The 24,032-nt window shown below is 34.0% G+C and overlaps 1 protein-coding gene and 1 pseudogene across 1 annotated transcript; one reads left to right on the plus strand and one right to left on the minus strand.

Moving 5' to 3' along the window:
- Positions 1 to 4,274: 4,274 nt before the first annotated feature.
- LOC136223841 (large ribosomal subunit protein uL4-like) lies at positions 4,275 to 6,633 on the plus strand (annotated as a pseudogene).
- Positions 6,634 to 8,934: 2,301 nt separating this feature from the next.
- On the minus strand, positions 8,935 to 14,633 carry LOC136224381 (uncharacterized). Its single transcript, XM_066012709.1, has 9 exons — positions 14,250 to 14,633; positions 12,463 to 12,649; positions 11,999 to 12,132; positions 11,309 to 11,421; positions 10,839 to 11,082; positions 10,588 to 10,743; positions 10,127 to 10,206; positions 9,694 to 9,743; positions 8,935 to 9,315 (listed from the first exon to the last, which is right to left on the minus strand). The coding sequence occupies exons 1-9, from the start codon at positions 14,631 to 14,633 to the stop codon at positions 9,185 to 9,187; spliced, it is 1,479 nt and encodes a 492-aa protein (XP_065868781.1). The 3' UTR covers positions 8,935 to 9,184.
- Positions 14,634 to 24,032: the final 9,399 nt, after the last annotated feature.

Consider the following 24,032-nt stretch of genomic DNA (forward strand, 5'->3'; position numbering starts at 1 on the left):
TTTGAGATGCATAATCACTCTTATATAGGCAACCATTGGAACGTTTTTTCTCAATTAATTCACTTAATAAATAATTAATCTTACTTAATTAATTCAGATTAATGACAATTATACTATTATAACCATTAAAAACTTTTAGAGAATTAAAAATGAATATTAATTTGATTCAATTTCATAATGAGATTTAATTCCCTATTAACCATCATTCAAAATTTAAAAGAAACGTAAACTTTTTGTATCTATTAAATTAGACAAATTGTTAATATAATATAGAAAATAGAGGAAACGAATTATATAAATTAGGATTATTTATTTTTTATATTTTTACATGTTATGAAAAATTCTTACTTATCAATCTTAAATATATATTATAAGTTTCATATATCTATCTATATTAGAGAAGAGATCTAGTGTGACAATTTTTTTTATGGTGAGACAAGTCTTATGGTGTGACAATGATCAATTTTGTAATTAAGTAGGGGAATGTGGCAAATTTGTAAATAAAAGGAAAGAAAAAATTGTTTTATTTTTTTCTTTAAAATGCATTTTCTTGACTTTTCCAACCTCGTTTTTAAAAAAAATTTATACCGTTGGACTCGTCTTAATTAGATGGTCATTTTAAGATCCCAGAAGCTCGGGTAAAAAATTTCCGATGAACGGAATCCGGCGATCTGTTTTTCTGTGAGAAAAAAATATCCAGAAAATTTTCAAGAAATTCCAGAAAATATAAAACATCATTATGAGAAACTTTAATTCTTGACTCAAAGTGATATTCCTTACGGTTTAGTCTCAAATCAACAGAATCTGGTGATTAGGTGGGCGTTTTCCGGTAAGAAACCCGCAAGTACCCAAAAAATTCTCAAAATATTCCAGAAAATATAAAACATTATTTCGAGAAACTTTAATTCTTGAGTCAAAGTAGGATTTCTTACGGTTTAGTCCCAATAAAACTTTTTCCTTAATTTTATCCATTTTAAATGCTTCAACAATTTATTGGGTCAAAACAGCAAGGAATCTCATTTTGAGCAAAGAATTAAAGTTTTTTAAAATGATGTTTTACATATTTTGAAATTTTTTGATAATTTTCTGAACACTTTTTGGTCCTACCTTTCAGCACTATATGTTGGAATATTTTGTTGGAACAATATAACAATTCTGTTGGAACAATATAAGTATTCTGTTTGACCAATTGGTACATAGATTTATTCGGTTGGAATAATATAAGAATTATAATTATTTTCTAAATAATATAACTAATATAAATTTGAAGATACTATATTAAATACTAAAAAACAAAAATGAAATTGAAGACGATAGATAATAAAATTGATTTGAAACAATTGGTAAACTGATTTATTATGTTGGAACAATATAAGTATTATACTGGAATAATATAACTATTTTATTGGAAAAATTGGTACGTTGATTTATCATGTTGGAGCAATATAAGTATTATGTTGGAACAAATGGTACACCGATTTGGAACAATTTCGTACACTGTCGGAACAATGTAAGTAGGATAAAAATTGTGTTCAGAAAATTATCAAAAAATTTTAAAACATGTAAAACATCATTTTAAGAAACTTTAATTCTTGGCTCAAAGCGAGATTCCTTACGGTTTTGACCCAACAAATTGTTGAAGCATGTAAAATAGATAAAATTAAGGAAAATTTTTTATTGAGACTAAACTGTAAGAAATCCCGTTTTGATCTGAGAATTAAAGTTTCTAAGAATAATATTTTATATTTTCTATAATTTTTTGAGAATTTTCTGGGCACTTTTTTCTCACCGGAAAATACCCACCCGGATTACGCTCACCGGAATTTTTTTTTACCTGACCTTCAAGGATCTCAAAATGACCGTCTAATTTAGACGAGTCTAATAGTATAAAAATTTTTGAAAAACGAGGTTAGAAAGGTCGGAAAAATGTATTTTAAAGAAAAGAAATAAAACAATTTTCTCTATACTCTATTTTCTTTTATTTACAAATTTACCACTTTACCCTTTTCAATTATCATCAAAACTACGTAGTTTTGTTATGTCACACAATAAACTCCTTACCACACCTAGACCCCTTGTCGCAATGGATCTCACCCCATCTATACTATATATAATCTATCTATCTATATCTATACTATATATAATAGCGCAAGCAGAGAGAATTTAGAAAAAGTGTTTTAGAGGCTTTTTAGATGAGTTATCACCCTAGGAGCAAAGAGAATAAAATAATACTCTACATTAACACATTATTTATTGTTAATTAATTAGAGTAATAAAAGAAAGTAAGAGTTACATGAAGATGAAGATGAAAAACCATAAAGAGAATGTATAAACCTATATATAAAGCATTATAAATAGTATTTCACCATTTATATTCATTGCCCACCGAAAATCAAAATCCTCATCGATCTTTTAATTTTGATTATGTATTAGTTTTGTTTTTCACACTCTCATAATATAATCTATAATTTTGTTTTTATTTCAAATAATATAGTCTTATAATTCTGTTTTACTTCATTAAGAAATTCATATTTATTTAGGAGCGGTTTCTATTTATAAACTGTATTAATAACATTTTCTTTAAGAAATTGGGGAGAATTTAGACTTTGATATCTCCAATTGAAGAATCCGATGGAAATAGAAGAGACATGCACAATTGAAATTGGAAAAGGCAAATGAGTCAAAATTTACAGGAAATCGTTATGTTTTTTAAGGTAATTATTCACTTTTTTCATATATAATAGTTATTTTGTTCTTAATTGTGTTTTTCTGCACCTCTTGCTACCTTATAATTTTTTTTATTTCAGTTTCTTTTCACTATCTTTTCTATTACCCTAATAAATATTAAAGTGGAATAAATATAACTAATAAAAATGAATTAACCATTATAATAAATATACAAAATGAAAATAGTTAAGAAAATAAGAAGATAAAACAACAATTATTTTTAGATTAACTGAAAAAATACAAAAACTATATATATTTCTATATTTTGACACATCGTATTAATTATGATGTGTAAAAAGTTACAGAAAAAAATCATAATTCTTTTTATAATATTAATTTTTTACTCTATTTTTCTATGAAAAGTTTATACCTAAATTCTATCGATTGGAAATTAAAAAGGTTGCACTAATTTAATACTCCCTCTGGTCCATAATAGAAGTCTTTTTAGAGAGTCTTTTTTGTTCCACAATACATGACATTTTGCTTAAATCTATGCACATTAATTTACTTTTACCAAATATACCCCTATTTAAGTTGACTTTTTTTATCTTGGGAATAGATAGAGTTACTAGTGGATGCAATTATTACAAGGGTAACAAAGTCTTTTACTTAAAATTAATTGCATTTCTTAATTAGTGTGCATTAACCTTAAAAGACTTCTATTGTGGACCGGAGGGAGTATTGTTTAGGCATTTATATGGGTACAATAATAGAATATCAAAAAATATTATTATGTTTATTATATATTTCTCTCCAGAGCTCCCACATCAGTTCGTATGCTGTTAGAGTTCTCTCGATATGAAAGGTGCATATTATTCTCCACTCACCAGTTCAAGTGTTGATAAGTTCTCTGCCCAAAAGATCATAAATGATTGAAAGAAAATTTGAACCTCAAGACTACCATTTATTAATCAGTAATACTTAATTTCTAAATTTATTTTACATTAATTAATAAATATTTATTAGTTTGTAAGAAAATTAAATTTTAATTACAATAAAAATGAAAAAGTATAAATTATAAGTGAAAAAATCTTACCAAAAAAAAAAAATTATAAGTGAAATGAAACATATATTTTGATTTGAAATAAATTTTTATATAAAAAAGTCAAATAAATTTTTTTTTTATATTTTTAAGATAATTAAAATTTTGTGGTCAACCTCTTAGCCTAGTGGTTGAGAGCTTACCTATGTCTTGAGAGGTCATGGGTTCGAATCACATCCGAGTCTGATGGGGATTTTTCTTTCTTATTTAATGTAAGCGCATTGCGCAAACTTTAAAAAAAAAAAAGATAATTAAAATTTTAATTACCATGCAAAATATAAAAAAATATAAAAAAGTGGAGTAATAGACTACACTTCAAAAAACCCCCAAACGCAGAATATAAAAGATCACTACTCACCTTGGTTACCAAGGATGCGAGCATGGGCTGAGCAACAAAATACAAGACGGTACTTAAGGGTAACTATGGGATTACAAACAAATTAAAGGTCAAATATGTGATTACACCCTAGAAAGAAAGAACTATAAAATGGCTCATTCTGATTGCGCTTATTCACCTAAACCCTAGTTTCCCCCTCACTGCTATCTCACAAACACACAGAGCAGCCATGGTTGCCGCTGCCGCCCGGCCTCTGGTTACTGTCCAAACTCTGCCTTCACTAAATGAAATGGCGGATTCTTCACAAACCGTGATACTTCCAGACGTGATGAAAGCTTCAATCCGTCCAGACATTGCTAATTTTGTGCATAGCAATATGTCCAAAAACAGCCGTCAGCCATACGCGGTATCCAAGCGCGCGGGCCACCAGACTTCGGCCGAATCATGGGGAACTGGTCGTGCAGTTTCTCGAATCCCCCGCGTTCCTGGCGGGGGAACTCACCGGGCAGGACAAGCTGCGTTCGGAAATATGTGTCGTGGAGGACGCATGTTCGCTCCGACCAAGATCTGGAGAAGGTGGCATCGGAGAGTAAACCTTAATCAGAAAAGGTATGCAGTTGTTTCAGCCATAGCAGCCTCTGCCATTCCCTCCCTGGTGATGGCTCGTGGCCACAAAATTGAAACGGTGCCGGAAATGCCTTTAGTTATCAGTGATTCTGCTGAATCTCTTGAGAAGACTCTGCTATCAAGCTGTTGAAGGATATCGGAGCTTATGCTGATGTCGAGAAGGCTAAAGACAGCCACGCGATCAGAGCCGGAAAAGGGAAAATGCGAAATCGGCGATACATTTCTCGGAAAGGTCCACTGATTGTGTATGGAAGTGAAGGGGCTAAGCTTGTCAAAGCGTTCAGAAACATTCCGGGTGTTGAGATAGCAAATGTTGATCGGCTCAACCTCCTTAAGCTTGCTCCCGGTGGCCATCTTGGTCGGTTCGTGATCTGGACAAAATCTGCCTTCGAGAAGCTTGACTCTGTGTACGGTTCATTTGACAAGCTATCGGAGAAGAAGAAGGGTTACGTATTACCTAGATCTAAGATGGTGAATGCCGACCTTGCTAGAATCATCAATTCGGATGAAGTTCAATCAGTAGTGAAACCTATTCAGAAGGGTATCAAGAGGGCCCCATTAAAGAAGAATCCTCTGAAGAATTTGAACTCGATGTTGAAGTTGAATCCGTACGCTAAAACAGCTAGGAGGATGTCTCTTTTGGCAGAGGCAGAGCGAGTGAAGTCGAAGAAGGAGAAATTGGACAGAAAGAGAAAGACAGCTACAAAGGTATTTCAACTCTTACTATTGCCTTGATTTGTAAAATATACCAGTTTTGATCAACATGTATATATATTGCTTTGTGGATTCCGCTTGATTTCTAGTGATCTGTTCTTTAGATTCTCTGCTTGTAGTATAGGAATTGGCTTCAAAGTATGTAGAGTTGATTGATTGATGTTGTGATTTGAGAATTTCGAGGCATTATGGATAGAAATACATGCCTGCATAGGTGTCTGAGTATTTTATAAAGATTGGTCTAATCCAATTGGATCAATAGTTTATTAGCTGTAATTTGGGTGAATGTCAGAGGACCTAGACTATTCCATTTGCAAAGCAGTGATAGTATGAGAATGCAGTAGATTAAAAGCAAGAACTGATCAGTTGAGCATTAATTATTCTTCATTAGATTAACCCCCTAATCAGTTGAGCAGGAAATTGATTTTATTCAGAAAGAACTGCACCATCCCTCAGTACATATAGATATCAGATCGCTGGTTCTGCATTTTAGGGCAATGGTGTATTAGCAAATTTATAGCTATTGTTCATATTATAGGATCTAACTCCTGTTACCATTTATGTTTTTTTGTTAACTTTATATTACATAGAGGTGGCAAGTTTGTGTTTCGTGTCAAAATTGTGTTATCTCATATATGTTATAAATTGTAGAAAAATGATTTTCGTATCAATCGTGTTGTGTCAGTCGGGTTGTTTCTGTAAATCGTGTTTTTGTTCGTGGGGCTTTTTGCTTTATGGTTCGTTGGTATAGTATAAGTCTTGTATTTCTTTGATTTTTATGTTATTTAACTTGGCTCTTTGGTTGTTAATTCCACTGTTATTTTGCATTGGATCTTACTCTTACAGGAGGAGGCGGCTGCCATCAAAGCTGCAGGGAAAGCATGGTATAATACCATGACCTCGGACAGCGACTATGCCGAGTTTGACATTTTCTCAAAGTGGCTGAATGTGAGCCAGTGATTGGATTAGGTAAAGAATTTATATTATCCGATATGATCAAATATTTGTTGATCATAGATGAAAACCAAAGTTATAAAGTGATAACTTTCATTTTTTTTTTTTTGTATTTTTTTCTAATAGTTGATAACATCCATTGTATTTAACTCCAATACTTTGTGGTTTAAAATCTAATTGCATTTCTACCAAAAAAATTTCTAAATAAATTGGAAGATAAAATTTCTACCTATTATTGAAAAGATGATCGTTTTAGCTATTTGGTTGATGTTGTGAAACCACACCTTCGAAAAGCTCAAGGGCTTGTCCAGCCTGCACTTATATATGATATATTTCATTTTTTATCTAGATTTAATTTCTTATATTTTGTTATTTTTTTCTTATTTAAGATTATATTCATTAAATTCTGTTGAATTAATTAACTAAATTTTAGTTTACTGTGTTTTATTACTCATAATAATGGCTTTAATTTTAATTTATTTTTTAATATAAATATATTAGTTGGCAAGTTGGACAATGTATTTTACCCTTTTTCCATTTTTTTCTTTTTTTGTTTTTTGTGAATCTTTTGGTTTGCAATTTTCTTATTTTTTATCTTCAATTTTGTACCTTTTCTTATTCAAAATATAATTACAATTTTCTTGACCATATTTATTAGAATAATTATATAAACATGGTAATTTAATTAAATTTGGATTTATAAACAATTATTTTTTAATTAAATAAAATATTATGGTCAACAAATTCTTCAAGTTCAATTTTTAGCTCCCGTAAAGGATTTTGATGGTTTTCGGATAAATGAATCACAGGTGAAATCAAAGTTAAACGATGATAACTTTCAAATTTTATAATACTTTTGTTTCATTTTTGATAGTTGGAGAACCATCGATGTAATTAACTTTGGTACTTAGGATCTATTTGGTAAGTTGTAATGCAATATAATGTGTTACTTTGTTTTTTTCACTATTTGATGATGGTGAGATTTGACAAAGTAAGATCTAATGGTGAAAAAACAAAATAAAGCTTACTTTATAAAAAACAAAGTAAAGCACAGTCTCTACCAATAATGTAATCAATGTTGTAATGTAATAGAATGACAATTACCATATTTGGTTGACAAATTTTAATAAAATTGATAAAATTCAATAATCATTACAATACGTACATTTATTTAGTTAAATATAACTTTTTTTTTTTTTCGTTTCACATTTTTTTTGTTTTCCTTTTTGTTTTCTGTGTTTTCCTTTTTTTCCATTTTTCGTTTTTCCTGTTTTTCGCTTTCTCCATTGTTTTTCTCATTTTTGCTCTTTTATTTTTTTTTCTCTCGTTTGTCGTGTTTTTTCTCATTTTTTGTGGTTTTCATGTTTTTCTTCTTTTTACCGTTTTCCGATTTTTGCATTTTTTTCTCGTTTTCGGTTTTTTTCATTTTTTTCTCTTTTCGCACTTTTTCCGTTTTTATGTTTTCATGTTTTTTTCGTAGTTCGTCATTAGTAATAAAAATACAAAGATTAAGGGGGCGTTTGGTTCACAAGGGGTAAGGGAAAAAGAATCAAGAAAGGGAAACTAAAGGAAAGGAATAAACATTCATACCCCAATGTGTTTGGATATGTTTAGGAAAGGGAATGCAATTCCACCTCATTCCTTTTATGGATGTTTGGTTCAAATAGGGAATCAAAACTTTTTTTTTTTTTTTTAACTTCATATATAATAAAAAAAAATTCAACTCTTTTACTATAGTTTTCATAAAACGTGAAATAACTTCATATATAATCCCAAACAATCTAAAACGTCACCCACTTGCTACCCTTATTGATAATAATATAAAGTTCATAAAAGTTAAAATTTAAACTTAACAAAGTTCATAAAAATAAAAAAAAAAACAAAAACAAAAGCCAATAGTCTTCTAAGCATAATACTTCATCACCGGAAAGAGTTTAAGCATTTTCATTGTCCTTTTCACCAAGAAAATTTTTGACAATAATTTTTATACATACATATGCCTCTATTAATAAAATATAAGAATTAAAAATCAAAAGATAATGAAATAGAGGAAACTGAAATAAAATTAATCAAAGAAAATGCATAAACATTATATTTAAAAAGAAAATAATTATTTTAAAATAATTAAAAATAAATATTAAAACTGAATAATATGATAAAAGAAAAAAATTTGGTTAAAATTATTTTTCAGGGTAAAAAGGTAAAAATAAATAAGTATAAGGATCAAAAGTGAAATTAATCTAGTGATAAAAAATATAAATAAATAAATATAAGGATTAAACAAAAATAAAAAAAAAGTAAAATTTAGTCAAAAATATTTTTTGAGTAAAAAAATTAAAAATATATAACGAAAATGAAATTAATCTAAAGATAAAGAAAGGTAAAAATATAAAAATATAGAGATCAAAATAAAAATAAAAAAATGAAATAGATAGTAAAGTAGAATTTTATAAGGAGTGTAGAAGTTTAAGTTAGAAAGAGAGGGAAAGGGAATAGAAAACCTTAGGGGAGTGGGGAATGGGTTGGAGGAGTTAGGGGTAAACCCAAAACCAAACGATATACTAGCTAACCAAACATGGTAATGACCGTCATTGTAATGGGCATTCCATTATAACGTCCATCGCAACGTACCAAACGGTACCTTAGTGATTTAAAATCTACTACATTTCTACTACCAAAAAAATCTACTATTATGACATGCAATTAAGCCAATAAAAATACAAAGATCTAAATAATTGGAAGAATAAAATTTCCTCCTGTTATTGAAAAGATGATCGTTTTAGTTACATGGTAGAAAGCTTAGCATAATACTGAGCAATCCAAACTGCAACTGTTTTCATCTCTTTGTCATGCTGAGCAACCAGCCATTCTGGATCATCTGGACTAGCAGAAAATGTGTCCAAGCAATGTGCCCCTAATTATCATCACAATTCACTATTAAAATCGGAACATTGACACGTTCGTTGTAAAAATAAAAAAGATTTCCCACTTTGTGTTGTTCTTTCAAACTATTTCCGGAGTTGAGGTAATTTTGGTCCAACACGTATGCCCGTAGAAAAGGAGTAGGAGTACATCCACTAGTTACATAAAACAACATATGAAAGGGTATTTTGTGGAAAGGCCGACGGATAGATGTAATTCTCTGCCTTCTAAACAGGCGTATTTGACCAAAATATGCCAAATAATACGTTGAAAAGCATTTGGTTTTGTGGTATGAATGTGTCAATTTTTGCCATCAAAATCTTGTAATTATCTTCTGAAATTCAAGAAGTTTTTCAGGAGTAGACGATACCTTTTTCGGTGTATATTGCCACAACACTATCTGATATATCTTCTAAAACTCTGATTTCATATATAGAAAGAGAAAGAAAGTAATGATTAGCATAATCAGATGCAAAAATACGTGTATATACGGAAAAACACTATCACCTGTGGAAAATTTCGTCGATACAAACAAAAATCTTTTGAGATGAAAATAATCTGTAGGAGAATAACCGATAATTTAATTTTCGATGTACTTGTTAGTGGCAAGTAGATAGAAAATTTTCGCTACGGACATAATAATTTGTTCAGTTGGAGACTTTGTAGGAGATTACCGACATACGCGTTTTGTACAGTTATCATTGTTTCTGACAAAATACAGTTCATTTGAGATTTCCGTAGTTGATAATGTTTTTTCTTTTTGTGCAAAATAAAATAAAATATGGAGAAATTTGGTAATTTACCCTCCAATGCTATATGGGTCTCGTAGTCCGTTGGAGAAAATGATGTTGCTTGCAAATCTTCCTAGTACAGTTTTTATATCCTGAAAAGAAACCATTAATTATTTTTACATGTAAGAAAATTGTAAAAATTTAATTTCAAACTATATAAAGTTTAATTTCAAACATATATGAAATGAACCACGTACTCTTAACTCAGTTTCATGTTCGAAGAGGCTCAAAATGTGTAATTATAATTGAGTCATCTATCAATTCTAATCGCACACGTTAAATTGGTTCGTAGGAAATTCAGTTGTAAACATAAAACTCGGTTAAAAGTGAGTTGGAATTACATATTTAACGGCTCCTTACATATTTTATGTAGTTATAAGAAAACGGTAAAACTTCAGTCCGGACTATAGAAAATGCAATTTCAAATGTATATGAAATAAATCGCATACTTTTAAATGAGCTTAGTTACTTACATGACCACCGAATTCTGTTGTGATCCAATGAGGCCTCGGAACTATTCCGAAAGTTTCAACACATTCTTCGGTGTATTTCTTCATATTGAAAGGGGACGCTTCAAACATTGTCTCATTGTTTCCATATCCTATCGGCATTACAATTTCCGTGCATGTCTGTAAATTGCACAAGGTTTTGTAAGCTAAAAGATAGCATAATAGAAACACAATTGTGTACACGACCCGACAACATGACACGAACCCAAAGTTACCTGCCAATCCCAAGCACTTTTATTACTTAGTTCATCCGAAAATATTTTATGGCATGAAGTCCTTCCTAATAATCTAGCATTAATTCCTGCAAAAATTCTTCCAAGAATATCGGTTCCTTTCGGAGCATTATCGATGGCGCGACAAACATCCTCAACTATATGATACGGAGGATTGTCATATTGAGCTCCACTCACATACATGATTTCCAAGTAGCTTTTGAGTTCTTGCGACGAATTGATGGGGCTAGAAAGAAAGATGAGGCATAAAATTAAACAATTAATAAGGCTATATTGTGGTTAAAGTTGTCAACGAAGCAAGGATTCCCCATCCTCACCGGGAATATGCCCCGACGGAGACAGAGAATCCCTAAAATATTCGGAACAGGGTAACTATTTGTATTCATGTCTCGCCCTGTTTACAACCATTATTAGAAAGTAATCATAAGACTAATAATCTAATTGTTAATTACCTGCAAGTATTGAATTTATTGCTAAGTGTCAATAAACGGTTTGGTTCGGCTGCAATTCTATCAATCTCGGACCAAGACTGTTTAATTGTGTTGTAACAACTCTCGCTCGCATCCTACATCAATCAATACATAGATTGTTGTGATATATGCAACAAAAAACAAACAGTGAAGTATTCATTAAACTAAAGCATATAAATTTGAGAAGGTTCGGTAATGTGTCTACTACAAAAAAAAAAAAGCACATTGTGTCCGAAAATTCTGTCGGTGATGCACAACTCAAAAGGAACGGAAATTAGTGACCGAATTTTGATAGATAGCGACCAAGTAAACAGTTGCTAAAAACAGGTAGCTAAAAGTTTACGACCAATGTTCACTATCCAATCAAATTTTGGTATCTCAGATTAGCGACCAAACTTTACGATCATTTATCTGGAGCAAACTCGGATAAAGATTGTCCCACCCTACAAAGTTTGTGACTGAAAAATCAGTCTTAAAAATTAGTTATTGTAAAGTTTAGCGACTTGTGACCAATTTTCAAACGCAAATTACTTTCGGATTACCGACGATTATTTGTGCAATTTGCGGGAGATTTGTGAGCATGTTTGTTGGTCGAACCATAAAGGATTATACTCATAATTTGAATAAATTGTAATTAATGAAATAACATGGTGAAGTTTCATCGGTTATTACTCGAAAATCTTTGGTGACAACTGAATGGTACCCATTTTGTGGTATGATATCATCAAAGTATAGTATGGGAGAAGATGAAGCCAATGCACCAATTATAACATGAGGATATTTGAGTCGAAACCAGGCCGCGAGCACTGAAAAAAATCAGTCGAGGTAATTTGCATGATTTAAAAATTAAATTAAATGAATATCGACACACGTTTGTAGTAAAAGTTCAAACTATTTTTCATTTTATATTTCTTTTAAGAATATTTCCGAAGTTGTGACAATTTTTTGTATTTACTGACGGTGGAGAAATGGATGCAATCTGCAGATGTCATCGTACACTCATCCGCCTGTCAAACGGTCATTTTGGACAAGAATGCCATAAATTCGGAAATATTTTCTAAAGAAACACAAAATGAGAAATAGTATATATATCAATATCCCACAAATTTAAAGTACGGATAGATGAATGAGCTTACTTCCACCATAAGATGCTCCTAAAGCAATAACAGGAGAATTCTCTGCTGACAGGTTTTTCCTGACATAAGTTATGATCTGTGCATAATCTGCTAATGCTTGTTGTGATGTCAAGTATCCAAGTGTGCTAGCATTTCGGAATGCCTCATCTTCAGACCCGAAAGGCATTGACTCGCCATAGTACCGATGCTGCAAAACAATAATTTCACCATCAGCAGTTACTATTTGTAATGATTCAGTCCTAAAGGGGTGGAAACTCTGAGAAGGAGCGGCCCTAGAGGATAGAAATAGGAATGAACTAATCGCACATCAGAAAGGGATAGGAAGCATTTGGTCATATTAGTAAACTGTTTTTATAATATATATAGATGCGTATTAAAGTCGTGAGACTGGCTCAATAAGTTACATATGACCAAAACATACATTACCTACATATTATTGGGTTAAGCTGTTCGAAGTAGTATCTGAGCCAAGTCTTCACGTGCTATGTGTCGGTACGTGGAAAAAAAAGGGTGGAAGTTGGTGGACCTGTAACGACCCTATTCTAAAGTGTGGTGCTAGGGTGAAAAAACCCGACCAAGAAGTAGCCCTCAAGGATGGCAATAAGGCAGAAATAAATTGAATCTGATATCAGAAATGGAAAGGAAGTGACTTGGCCGTATTAGTAAAATGTATTTTCAATACAAGTTGACATTATTTAAAGTCGTGAGATATAATAAATTGGATTTGGATCATAATAGATAATATCTAAATGCTATTCAGTCAAACTGTTATGAATGGGATGCGAAGTTGTTTGAGAATTAACCATAACTTATTTCGAGACTTCCTACATCCCTAACGATATTTTATAAGGCTTAATACATCTTTAACCTTTGTACTTGTACTTGTCTATAAAAGTAAAGGACATAACACTCATTTTAACTCTAAACTAAAACTTTAAAGTCAATTAGGACCTTAAACTATCAAAAGCATCAATTAAGTCCATGAACTTAGCAAAAATTGAGTCCTTATGCTATCCTAAAATCAGAAAATGTGACTATTTGATATGGACTGTAATAATCTATGTGTTGGCGCAAAATGGATTTGGGGAAGAGAGACTGAAACTATTCAATCGAGTGATTTTTCGATGAGGACTCAATTGATGATTTTTACTTAGTTTAAAGACCTGATTGATGATTTTGATAGTTTAAGGTCCTAACTGATTTTCAAACTTTAGTTTGGAGACTCAAATGGGTATTGTGCCAAAGTCAAGGGTCCCAATTTACTCTAGAAATCGTTCTATTTACCCTCTAAACTTGCTTCAAATAATTTATTAACTCCTTGAACTTTTCTTAAAGTTATCAATTAGCCCCTAAACTTGGTTAGGGTGCTCTTTGACATGAAATATGGAAGTTAATAGATCACTTTAAGCAAGTTCAGAAATAAATATGAAATTTTCAAAATATAAAAACACATTGGACAAAATAATATTCCATCCGCTAAACATCAATATTTCGTCTGTAGTTCAGAATTTGTAACAAAATTGACATTACCGACAGAATTGGTAACATACTTCCGTCGCTGGTTCTTACTAAATTTTGTATATTGACTCCAATTATTTGGTTTTTGTTCCGCCACTGAGTTAGAGAAACTAATAGTTCACGTTAAGTAAGTTCAGAGATAAATAAAACGTTTCCAAAATAGAGGGAGCTAGGAAATGTATTATACTTACTTTTTTAAATGCATATATATATATATATATATATATATATATATATATATATATATATTATATAGCAAGTTGACTTACCTCTATATACAACACCAAGCCATTAAAACGAGCAGCAAGATCAGTAATAAAATTCTCTTCAACATCATAAGTTACATCATCCTCTTCGCCCGTATAAACAAATACCGGCGAGCTGGTATTCGCGCCGCCCCAGTACTTGTAATTCAATATATATCTGTGCTGAAACGTGGCATAACTCTCTGGTTTGTAGTTGAAATGATCAAGTGTTTGAGTGTAGTAATGGATTTGATATTCTGGTGGAAGTTGAAAAGATTCTCCAGAACTTGGCTTGAATCTTGTTGGTAAACCATGTCTGCTGATTAATTTCCTAGGATGAACTGCAGATGCTGTTACTGCAACTAGAAGAAGCAACATTAGCCATAGTTGAAATGATGGAACTTCCATTTTTGAGATATGAAATCTTCAGAATTTTGATCTCTACTAGCTACTATATAGAAGAAGATTGGACCTAACACATGCTTAGCCGGCCAATTTTGTTTAGAAAAATCCAATGATCCGTCCAACTTTCAAAATGACTGGTTAGCTGTTGTCTTTAGTACGAGACCGTTTGAATTAAAAGTTCACGCTAATAGTTAAGGTCCAAGAATATGGTTTTATTATATCTGACCACCTGTATGCGAATACGCCCTGGTTTTGAAGTGTAACAAACTCATCCTACCATGTGTTGAGATCTATGAATCATCGAGTCAGGTGCTGGTGCGGGTGCAGCAAAAGGTATTTTTAAAAAATACCAGACATGGGTATGGCGGGACACGGAAAATTTCTATATAATTAATTATATATATTACATATAAAAATATATAAAAAAAACGCTTCATAAAATTTAGAAGTGATAAAAATACACAAATTTACAGTCCAATTCCAATTATTTTACCACTTAAGTAAGATTAATTTAGAGATTATCTTTAGGAATATTAAAAAATGTGAGGGTAAATTCTGCTTGGCTCCTTACTCGAGATGGATAACCTCTTGGTTTTTTTTTTTTTTTAAGAAACTCAAAACGGCGGGACACGTTTTTTTCGTGTCGGGTGCGAGTCCGGCCGTGTCCCCAGCAAGTCCCGTGTCCGGAGAGTTTGACACTGCCACCCCAACCCCCTGGAAGAGTCCGTACTTCATAGGTTGAAATTTAATAGACAAATAGAATTGCCTGGATTGGAACCCTTGATCAGTTGATCTAAAAGGCTCTAATAGTGTATCATGAAACAGAACCAATTCCAAATAGGATTCTAAATATACTTTAATATTTTTTAAATTGCTTAAAGTGATATGATTAACCTCTAAAATTCTACCTACATGGCATAAGTTGAAATATGTATCACTTTAAGTAAATTTAAAAAGTCAATAGATCGTTTTAAACAAGTTATTTGGACAATCTACTATGGCCGAGTTAGAGGCAGCATGTATATATATTTTAGGATCAGGAAACTGCTATTCGGAAAACTATAGTTTATAACTTGGTGATTGACATATAATTTGAGATACCCTGCTAGGAAAATGCCAGGAGCAAATTGACAATTGTAAGTTCAACATGATTATCATTTTATATTAATTCATATGATTCCAACAGTAAGCTTCAAAATTGCAACTTTACAATTTTTAGGAAACAGAATATTAATGATTTGATTTGGGTACTCATCAAAACCCAAAATTGTTACAGTTTTAGTGAGTTATTCTGGGAATTACACTTCATCTGTATGTAGGATTGAGACAAAATACAGGGCATCTTTATACAAGAGAGAAAAACACAAGAAGAAAGAATAGATAAGTCAGTCTCGAGTCAAATATATAACGGGTTAATTATATTTATAGCTCTAAATTAAGCGCAAATAGACACGGGCCAGCAGCATCTCGTCCTCCACCGAATATGAAACACATTATTATGCACAGACACTCTATCATTTTAACTATTATCTGGGGAATTGGCAACTTTTCCAGCAGAGATATGTATTGAGCTTCAAGTACTGAGGTGGCGCGAGAGCTCCCTTTGTTTATGTACGGGCGCAGAAAGTTACGTAGAAATGGATGTATTATATGTTGGTTTCATATCAAAACTTGCAGCTCGTTTCAATGCGTTAATATTATTTACCAAAAGTTCAACTAACAGGTAAAGTTCAATAATAGTATTTATATTATCTATCACACACATTAGGGATGGTAAATACTGAGGTATTGACAGTTATTCTCAAATATCACAAAACAGAATGCGATATGATAGAAATAAAATGCAATAGAAAGAGATACACGTAACACGTGGAAAGAGGTTATCTACTCTTAACTGTCAAAGTGAACCCTTCCATTTACATGGACCAATAACCAGGGGCGGATCTAGGGGGGTAAGGGAGGGTCTCCCAACCCTCCGACCATCCGGAACACCCTTGACGAATAGTGGTTCAGTCCCGAGAAGCCCCCCAAAATAGTTAAAATTAATACTTATAATGTACAATGTAATTATATAACATAAAACTAAGTTTGCATAGTTGGTTGTAGTGATAATTAAAGGCATCCCTACATCCAAGTGGTCTTGTGTTCAAATCTCCCTCTTATCACTTTTTATCTCATTTTAATTTTTCCCTTAAACCTCATTCTCCTTTAAAAATATCAATATTAAATATCATTTTTAATCATTATTAACCTCATTCTCCTTTATTATTTTTAATTATATTTTTTAGTTACAAAATTCATGACCGAGAAAACAATTTGATTAATTGACCAAACTTGTCAACGTTAGGGATAAAATTGCTCTTAGCTGCCAATATTAAGGGTAAAATTGCATCATTTTATACGTTAGAGGTAAAAATTTTCTTAGGTGTAAACATTAGAGTATTTTTGCACCTTATCCTTACTTCATATTGAATCTCAGTTGTTTTGTACTTTAATTTTTCCAATTATGATCAAATTTACCCTTATATTATCAAAAATTTGAAAATTTCGATTTGACTACTATGAATCAAAGCCTTAAGTCGTTATTAAAAAAAATCTTCATGCAATTAAGCCCCTCCGAACCTTGAGCTCTGGCTCCGCCACTGCCAATAACAGTCCGGATCCCAAAAGTAGGCTCCTAGCTTCCACCAAATGCAGAGCTTTATGAAACTTGGATTACCGACTCAATAGAGAGCTGCCACGGGTAAAGTGCACAAACTTTATGTAAGTTATTTACTACCTATAAATACCCTTGAAGTAAGTACCTCAGTTACATTATTCTCATTACATATTCACTCTTAAGCATTGCTTTCAAGTTGTCTTTCGTATTCCTCAGTACTATTCTGACTTAAGCATCGGAGAGGGTTGGCCGAACTACAACCCCTTTCTAACTGTTTGTTGTCATCTCGGGTCATTGGAAACAGTTGGAAGACAGATAGAAAACAAGTTTCTTCTATCACTCACAAATAGCAAACATAGACGAAAAGCTTGAACACAAGATTGACCTTTACATAATGTTCTTTATGCTAAAACCACATGTTGACGCAATTGTAAGACAAGATAACTATATTGATAAGTAGGAGAAATTATGCTGTATGCGCATACCACATCACAATCCATCTCAACCCTGATGTGGTATGCCAGACCAATACAAACATGCTAAAAGAAGATAATCCTCCTAAAACCAAATAATTCGTCTAACTTCTGCAGTATTACTGCGGGCAAACATTATAACTCTCATTCGCCGGCCACCACTAATGATCTGATCGTTCTTCTTTGTCGGCCGCCACCAGGTTTGTTTTAATTTCATTGGCCTGACATACCACATCAGGGTTATGATGTGGTATATAATTTCTCTGATAAGCAATAACAGGTAACATTCCTAACATCTCAGGTTGATTATATTATTTCTTTTTTTTTCCAATAAAAATAGAGACAGCACAAAAAGCTAGAGACCGACATCCCAACCAGGTTGGTACCCCCGCCTCAAGCTACTTAAAACCCGAATAGAATAAATAAAAGAAAATGTTGTACAAAAAGAGTGTAAAAGAAAGAGAAAGCCTAAGTGTCAGGATTAGGGATTTCTGACAGTAAGATTAGGGCAGAAAAAATCCTAGGAGAAGAGAAGAATAGAGAAAGAAAAGAGAAGGTTAGAGGGAGATCGAGATAAACAGAGAAAAAAGAGAATAGAGAGAGAATTCAGAAAAAAGAAATAAAGATTTCATTAATCAATTGCATAATGAATTAGTACAGACTCATTCTCTTAAATAGGAAAAAAGGAAAAGGAAAGTATAGCTAGTCTCCTAAATTCATGCCCCTAATAATTCTAACTTACCTTAAATCATCATATTCATTCTAACCTACCTTAAATAAGAATAGGAAATATAGCAATTCACTCTAAATAGACCTAATAGCTGCTGATGTGGCAGCAATTATAATTTCCCACAGCTGTAAACATTCCTAAATAACATCTATTAAAGCTAAATACCACTTAATGTAAAAACAATTAACCACCTGATAATACCTAAATAATCCCTATCTATAATCGTGACAATACTCCCCCCTTTGAAGCATTCTTGTCCCCAAGAATGTAGAAATGTGAGCTTGCCACACTGAATTTCCAAGGAGTGTCCAATGCTGCTAGTATGTCTTGTAATCTGCATCAGTGAGCTTGTCTCGATTGTTTCATTTAATGGAGCTGCAATATCCATGTTCAACCTGTTGAGTCCTTGAATTATTCTTTCCTCCAGAATCGCTACTTCCTTGCACATTGTTGATCCGCAATCGTCATCACCTACATTGCTGTCCCTAAGATAAATTTTTGCATTCATTGCTTTCTCAGTAGCTACCTCCAAGAAATGTCCTTCAGCTCGATTTATGAATGCAGCAAATCCACAATTTCTCGATTGCCATCGTTCTTTAGTTGCTCCAGGCCACTTCATCTTCACTCTAGCAACAGACCCAACTCTTCCAAATGTCCGTAGAAAAAAATTCTCATCAATAATACCCTTTATTGACAAATTCATGCCAATTAAAACAGATGATAAATCTATAGACTCGTTCATGCCAAAGGAAACACCCGTGATTAATTTTGAGTCATTACAACCTCCTTTTTCAGAAGCATAAGGTCTCCCTTGTCTAATGGGAGTAATGCAAGGGCTCAGAGCCTTAGCATCAATTTGAGCATTAGGAGTCGCACTCCTTGGCAAGGAAGAACCAATAAGAGCATAACTATGAGAGTAAGGAAGCCCAATTGTTTGACCAGACGATGGTCTCATATTTGCTCCAAATAGTATAGTGTCTGGAGTTTTCGGGTTGGCCACTGGTATCGGATTGGTTTCAGGCAGAAGTTGCAGCTTGATTGGGGTGTTTTTGGTGTAAAGTGAAGTAGTTAATGGAGGTGTGAATGTAGGGTTGGGTTTCTGAGTTGTTACAGGTGTTGGATTTATTTCAACAGAGGTAATGGGGTAGGAATGGTTAGTTTGGTGCCATTGCTTTGGAGCTAGGGGAGATCTAAATGTAGGATTTGGCTTAAGAGCCTTAGTCACATCCTTGAGATGGATGTCCTGAAACTTAGGATGATTATAGAGTTCTATGGGTTGATATGAACTTGGTTCAGATTTATTTTTAGGTTTCAAACTATTAATCACATAAGAATCAATAAGCTTGGGATTCACCTTCTCCTTTTGAGGCTTAAAGGCTTTAAAATGTCATTGATTAACAATTACAGCAGTGGACTGCTTCCTTAGCGAAGGCTGCTCTAGCACATCTTCAAATTTTCCTTGGGAATAGAGACCTTCCAATACTATTTTCTTTTGTGGCATTTCATCAAACAGTTGGATGGTGGTTTGCAAGGTTTCCTCTTCTTTGTTCTCAGGCATTACATCAAACAACTAGTAGGCAACATAAGAGGGATTTGAAACTCCTTAAGTTTCTAGAATCAATTGAGACAAATTTGAGAGGGATTTACAGATTTGTTCAAGAGAGTCTTCTTGCTTCTTGCAAAGCAGTTCCCATCGCTGATCAGAGTCATGTTGCTCCTTGCAAATCTGTTCCCATCGTCGATCAATTTCTTCCATGGCCGGAGGAAGGAAATCTCTGATACCAATGTCATGATTAGGGATTTCTGACAGTAAGATTAGGGCAGAAAAGATCTTAGGAGAAGAGAAGAATAGAGAAAGAAAAGAGAAGTTTAGAGGGAGATCGAGATAAACAGAGAAAAGAGAGAATAGAGAGAGAATTCAGAAAAAAGAAATAAAGATTTCATTAATCAATTGCATAATGAATTAGTACAGACTCATTCTCTTAAATAGGAAAAAAGGAAAAGGAAAGTATAGCTAGTCTCATAAATTCATGCCCCTAATAATTCTAACTTACCTTAAATCATCCTATTCATTCTAACCTACCTTAAATAAGAATAGGAAATATAGCAATTCACTCTAAATAGGCCTAATAACTGCTGATGTGGCAGCAATTATAATTTCCCACAGCTGTAAACATTCCTAAATAACATCTATTAAAGCTAAATACCACTTAATGTAAAAACAATTAACCACCTGATAATACCTAAATAATCCCTATCTATAATCGTGACACTAAGAAAAACGTAAATGGCTAATGTAATAAAGATCATAAAAAACCAAAGATTGACAGAAGGCAGGGGTGTGTTCCACCAAGTTATATCCGGAGAGGTAACACCAAAGCGAGCTAAAGCATTTGCTACCTGATTCCCCTATCTATAAATATGTGTAACCGCAATTGCCATATCCAAACATTGAGCAAGACAGTTCAACCAGGACTGGCGCACCGACCAAGGGACAGCCAGCAATCGAGATTTGATAAGGTTTTCAATCCACAAGCAACGCCACCCCTTTTTCCAGGCCATATCAACCACGAAGATGACATCACGCAATTCCGCCATATATGCAAATGTTAGGTGGATGGAGAACGCAAAGCAACCCCGAGCAAACCCCCTATGGGTGCGAAAAAATGCCTCCTTCACCCGCGGGACCCAATGCACCCAAAGTAGACTCATCCATATTTACCTTCAGCCAACCTTGCAGGGGGCCAATCCAACGAACTTGAATTAAATTTGGTGCAGGAGGGGGCTTGGAGCAAGCTGAAGTCACTGTAGTATACGAGAGTCATATCGTGTTGAGCAATATCCTCGTTTAATCCCATTCACTAACGAGTAAGTAGTTGTAGAGTAACCAAAGAGTTTTGGATTGAAAGGAGCCTTGAGTCAAAGATGGCACCATTTCGTGTTCTCTAGATTTCCCATACGCAGCTAACAACCGTCGAACTCCATACAACGACGATCTGTACACCGAAATGGCCGCAGACTGTTAAAAAAGGTACAAAAATTAACGTTAAAAATCATAACATGGCCGAAGATCGCTCCAATCTCCTGCTATAATGAACGCGCAGAGGAACAATGAAGGAAAAGGTGATCGATTGATTCTGCTGCAGTATTGCACACGCTGCTGAATTATATCCTAGGTAGAGATTCTACCCTGAACGACCCGCCAACAAATTGCCAAGCATGACAGAGGGATATGCAGTCCCCAAACAAACTGATGCCAAGTCACCCCATAGTCACATGGATTAAAGAGGAATAGAAGACCTTCACCATGAAATTGCCCTTGAGCACCGGCTCCCAAATACAGAAGTCGTCCTCATCCCAGCCCTCGACACAGCCATAACGTTCTCCTGCACCTCTGCAATCAATTGATCTAAGTTCCGCCAAGAAGCCCCGCTCATAAATTCTTCAATGCGATCATAGACCTGACGTTAAGACACGACATGCAGCTCTATTTGTTCTGCTACCACGGGCTTAATCCAATAATGGGTCCAAAAATTTAAACGGGAGGATCGACCAATCCACCCTAGCATTTGAGCTCGAAAAGAGCCTACGTACAAGAAGACCATACCATAGAAGGTGCAATACACAGCTTTGGCATTCCTGAAGCAGACAAAAATCGAGAACGTAAAAGTGTGATGACAAATGTGTTCCCCTGAATCAATTCCCAGTAGAACTTCCCTAGCAAAGCCTTGTTAAAATGATTGAAATCCTTCACACCGGCTACAACAAATGTGCCAAGGGACCGTGATGAGTTTCCTTTGATCGATACAACCCATCCAAAGGAAGTTTTGGATAGACCAATTAAGTTTTTCTAGAAGACCAGCCGACCACTGGTAGATAAGGAAAGAATGGACCAAAGACCCAGTTAAGGCAGATTTTATTAGCATTACTCGTCACGCGAAGGACAAAGCGATACCCTTCCACTGACTGAGTAGCGCCAGAAATTTCTCTGCTAAAGTGTAAGAACCCGAGCACGAGGAGCACCTTTAAACAAAGTGACTCCAAGGTATGTAAAAGGTAAATTATCCAAACGGGTGCCCAGGCACCCTATAAGTGGAGAGGCCCTGACTCTAGTGACATGCCAACTGAAATACACAATCGATTTACCCCAGCTGACCTGCTGACCAAAAATGTTGCCATAAAACTGAAAAAGTTCCTTAAGAACCCGCATGTTATGCATGGACGCTTTACCAAAGACCAATATATCATCACGATACAACAAATGTGATGGAAAAGTAGAGCTGCCAGAGTAATACATTGCGGAATGTAGGCCATCTCCTTCAAGCTTGGCGAACCACCTAGAAAAGAAGTCATCTGCAATTCCAAATAGTATAAGTAAGAGCTGGTCACCCTGTCTAACTCCTCTAGAGCAACCGAAATACCCCTTTGCCGCCCCACCTACTATAATCGAGATATGAGACGATGATAAAATATTAAGAATCCAATCCCTAAAAGGTAAAGAGAAACCAAAAGCTTCTAACACCGCTAGCAGGAAGTTCCAGTCTAATGTGCCAAAGCCTACCTAATATCAATCTTTAAAGCCATGTGCCCTCCAAAACAACGTCTGTCGAGCATCTTGATCTCTTCCGAGGCGGTAATAATACAGTGATGTACAGTATGACCCTTCACAAACCCAAACTGGTTGACCGATACAATCCTAGAAGCAATTTTGGTTAGACGATCCGCTAGGATTTTTGAGATTATCTTAAAACTGAAATTACTGATGACAATTGGCCTAAAGTTTTGAAGTTTATTCGCATTAGCAAATTTTGGAAGAAGTGCCATAAGATTGGAATTAAGCCCATGGAAAATACAACTAATGTCAAAAAAACACGTGAACCATGTTGCAAACATCTGATCCAACCACGTCCTAGAAATTTTGATAAAAGGCCCCACCAAAACCATCAAGCCCGGACGCACTGTATATTGTATGTCTGCTAGAGATAGCTTGGCATGAAGAAGAGTGTTAGCTGTATCCGTGACCAGGCTAGGGATCACCAAGGCCACAGAGGAGAGATCAGCCCGAACCCTAGTACTTTTAAAAAGTTTAAAATAATATTCAACCGCGTGACTAGAGATGAGATCCGTATCAGAAGTCGGCTGATCCCTGTAACAATTAATGAATGAGTACCAGCATGTGTTTTATGTACCTTGGCAGACCGGTGGAAGAAAGTCGTGTGGTAGTTATCCGCTGCCAACCACTTGATGCGGCTCTTCTCACTACATAATAGTTCATGTCGTAGTAACTGAAGGCAGAGGTCTTCCTTAGCAACGATCTCAAGGTCGTGTAGCTCCTCAAAACACCTATCAGTCTCAATCTGCCGCTGAAGTTCAGCTATCCACGCTGCCAGTCGAATATTATTTTCAACCCTACCAAAAACATTCTTGTTCCAATCCCGCAAAACAGTATGTAAAGTTTTGAGTTTATGACACAGAAGCTGAGCCGAATGTAGGGAAATAGTAGAATCAGCCCAATGCAAAGTGACTATGTCCCTTAGCGA

The sequence above is a fragment of the Euphorbia lathyris genome, chromosome 3 (genome assembly GCF_963576675.1).
Source record: "Euphorbia lathyris chromosome 3, ddEupLath1.1, whole genome shotgun sequence".
Taxonomy (NCBI): domain Eukaryota; kingdom Viridiplantae; phylum Streptophyta; class Magnoliopsida; order Malpighiales; family Euphorbiaceae; genus Euphorbia; species Euphorbia lathyris.

Excerpts from the sequence above, each read along its gene's own strand:
- LOC136224381 (XM_066012709.1), bottom strand. The coding sequence starts at position 14,633 with ATGGAAGTTCCATCATTTCAACTATGGCTAATGTTGCTTCTTCTAGTT. Across the intron at positions 12,650-14,249 it reads GCTTGGTGTTGTATATAGAG|CATCGGTACTATGGCGAGTC; the intron begins GTAAGTCAACTT and ends ATTGTTTTGCAG. Across the intron at positions 9,744-10,126 it reads GACCCATATAGCATTGGAGG|AGTTTTAGAAGATATATCAG; the intron begins GTAAATTACCAA and ends ATATGAAATCAG.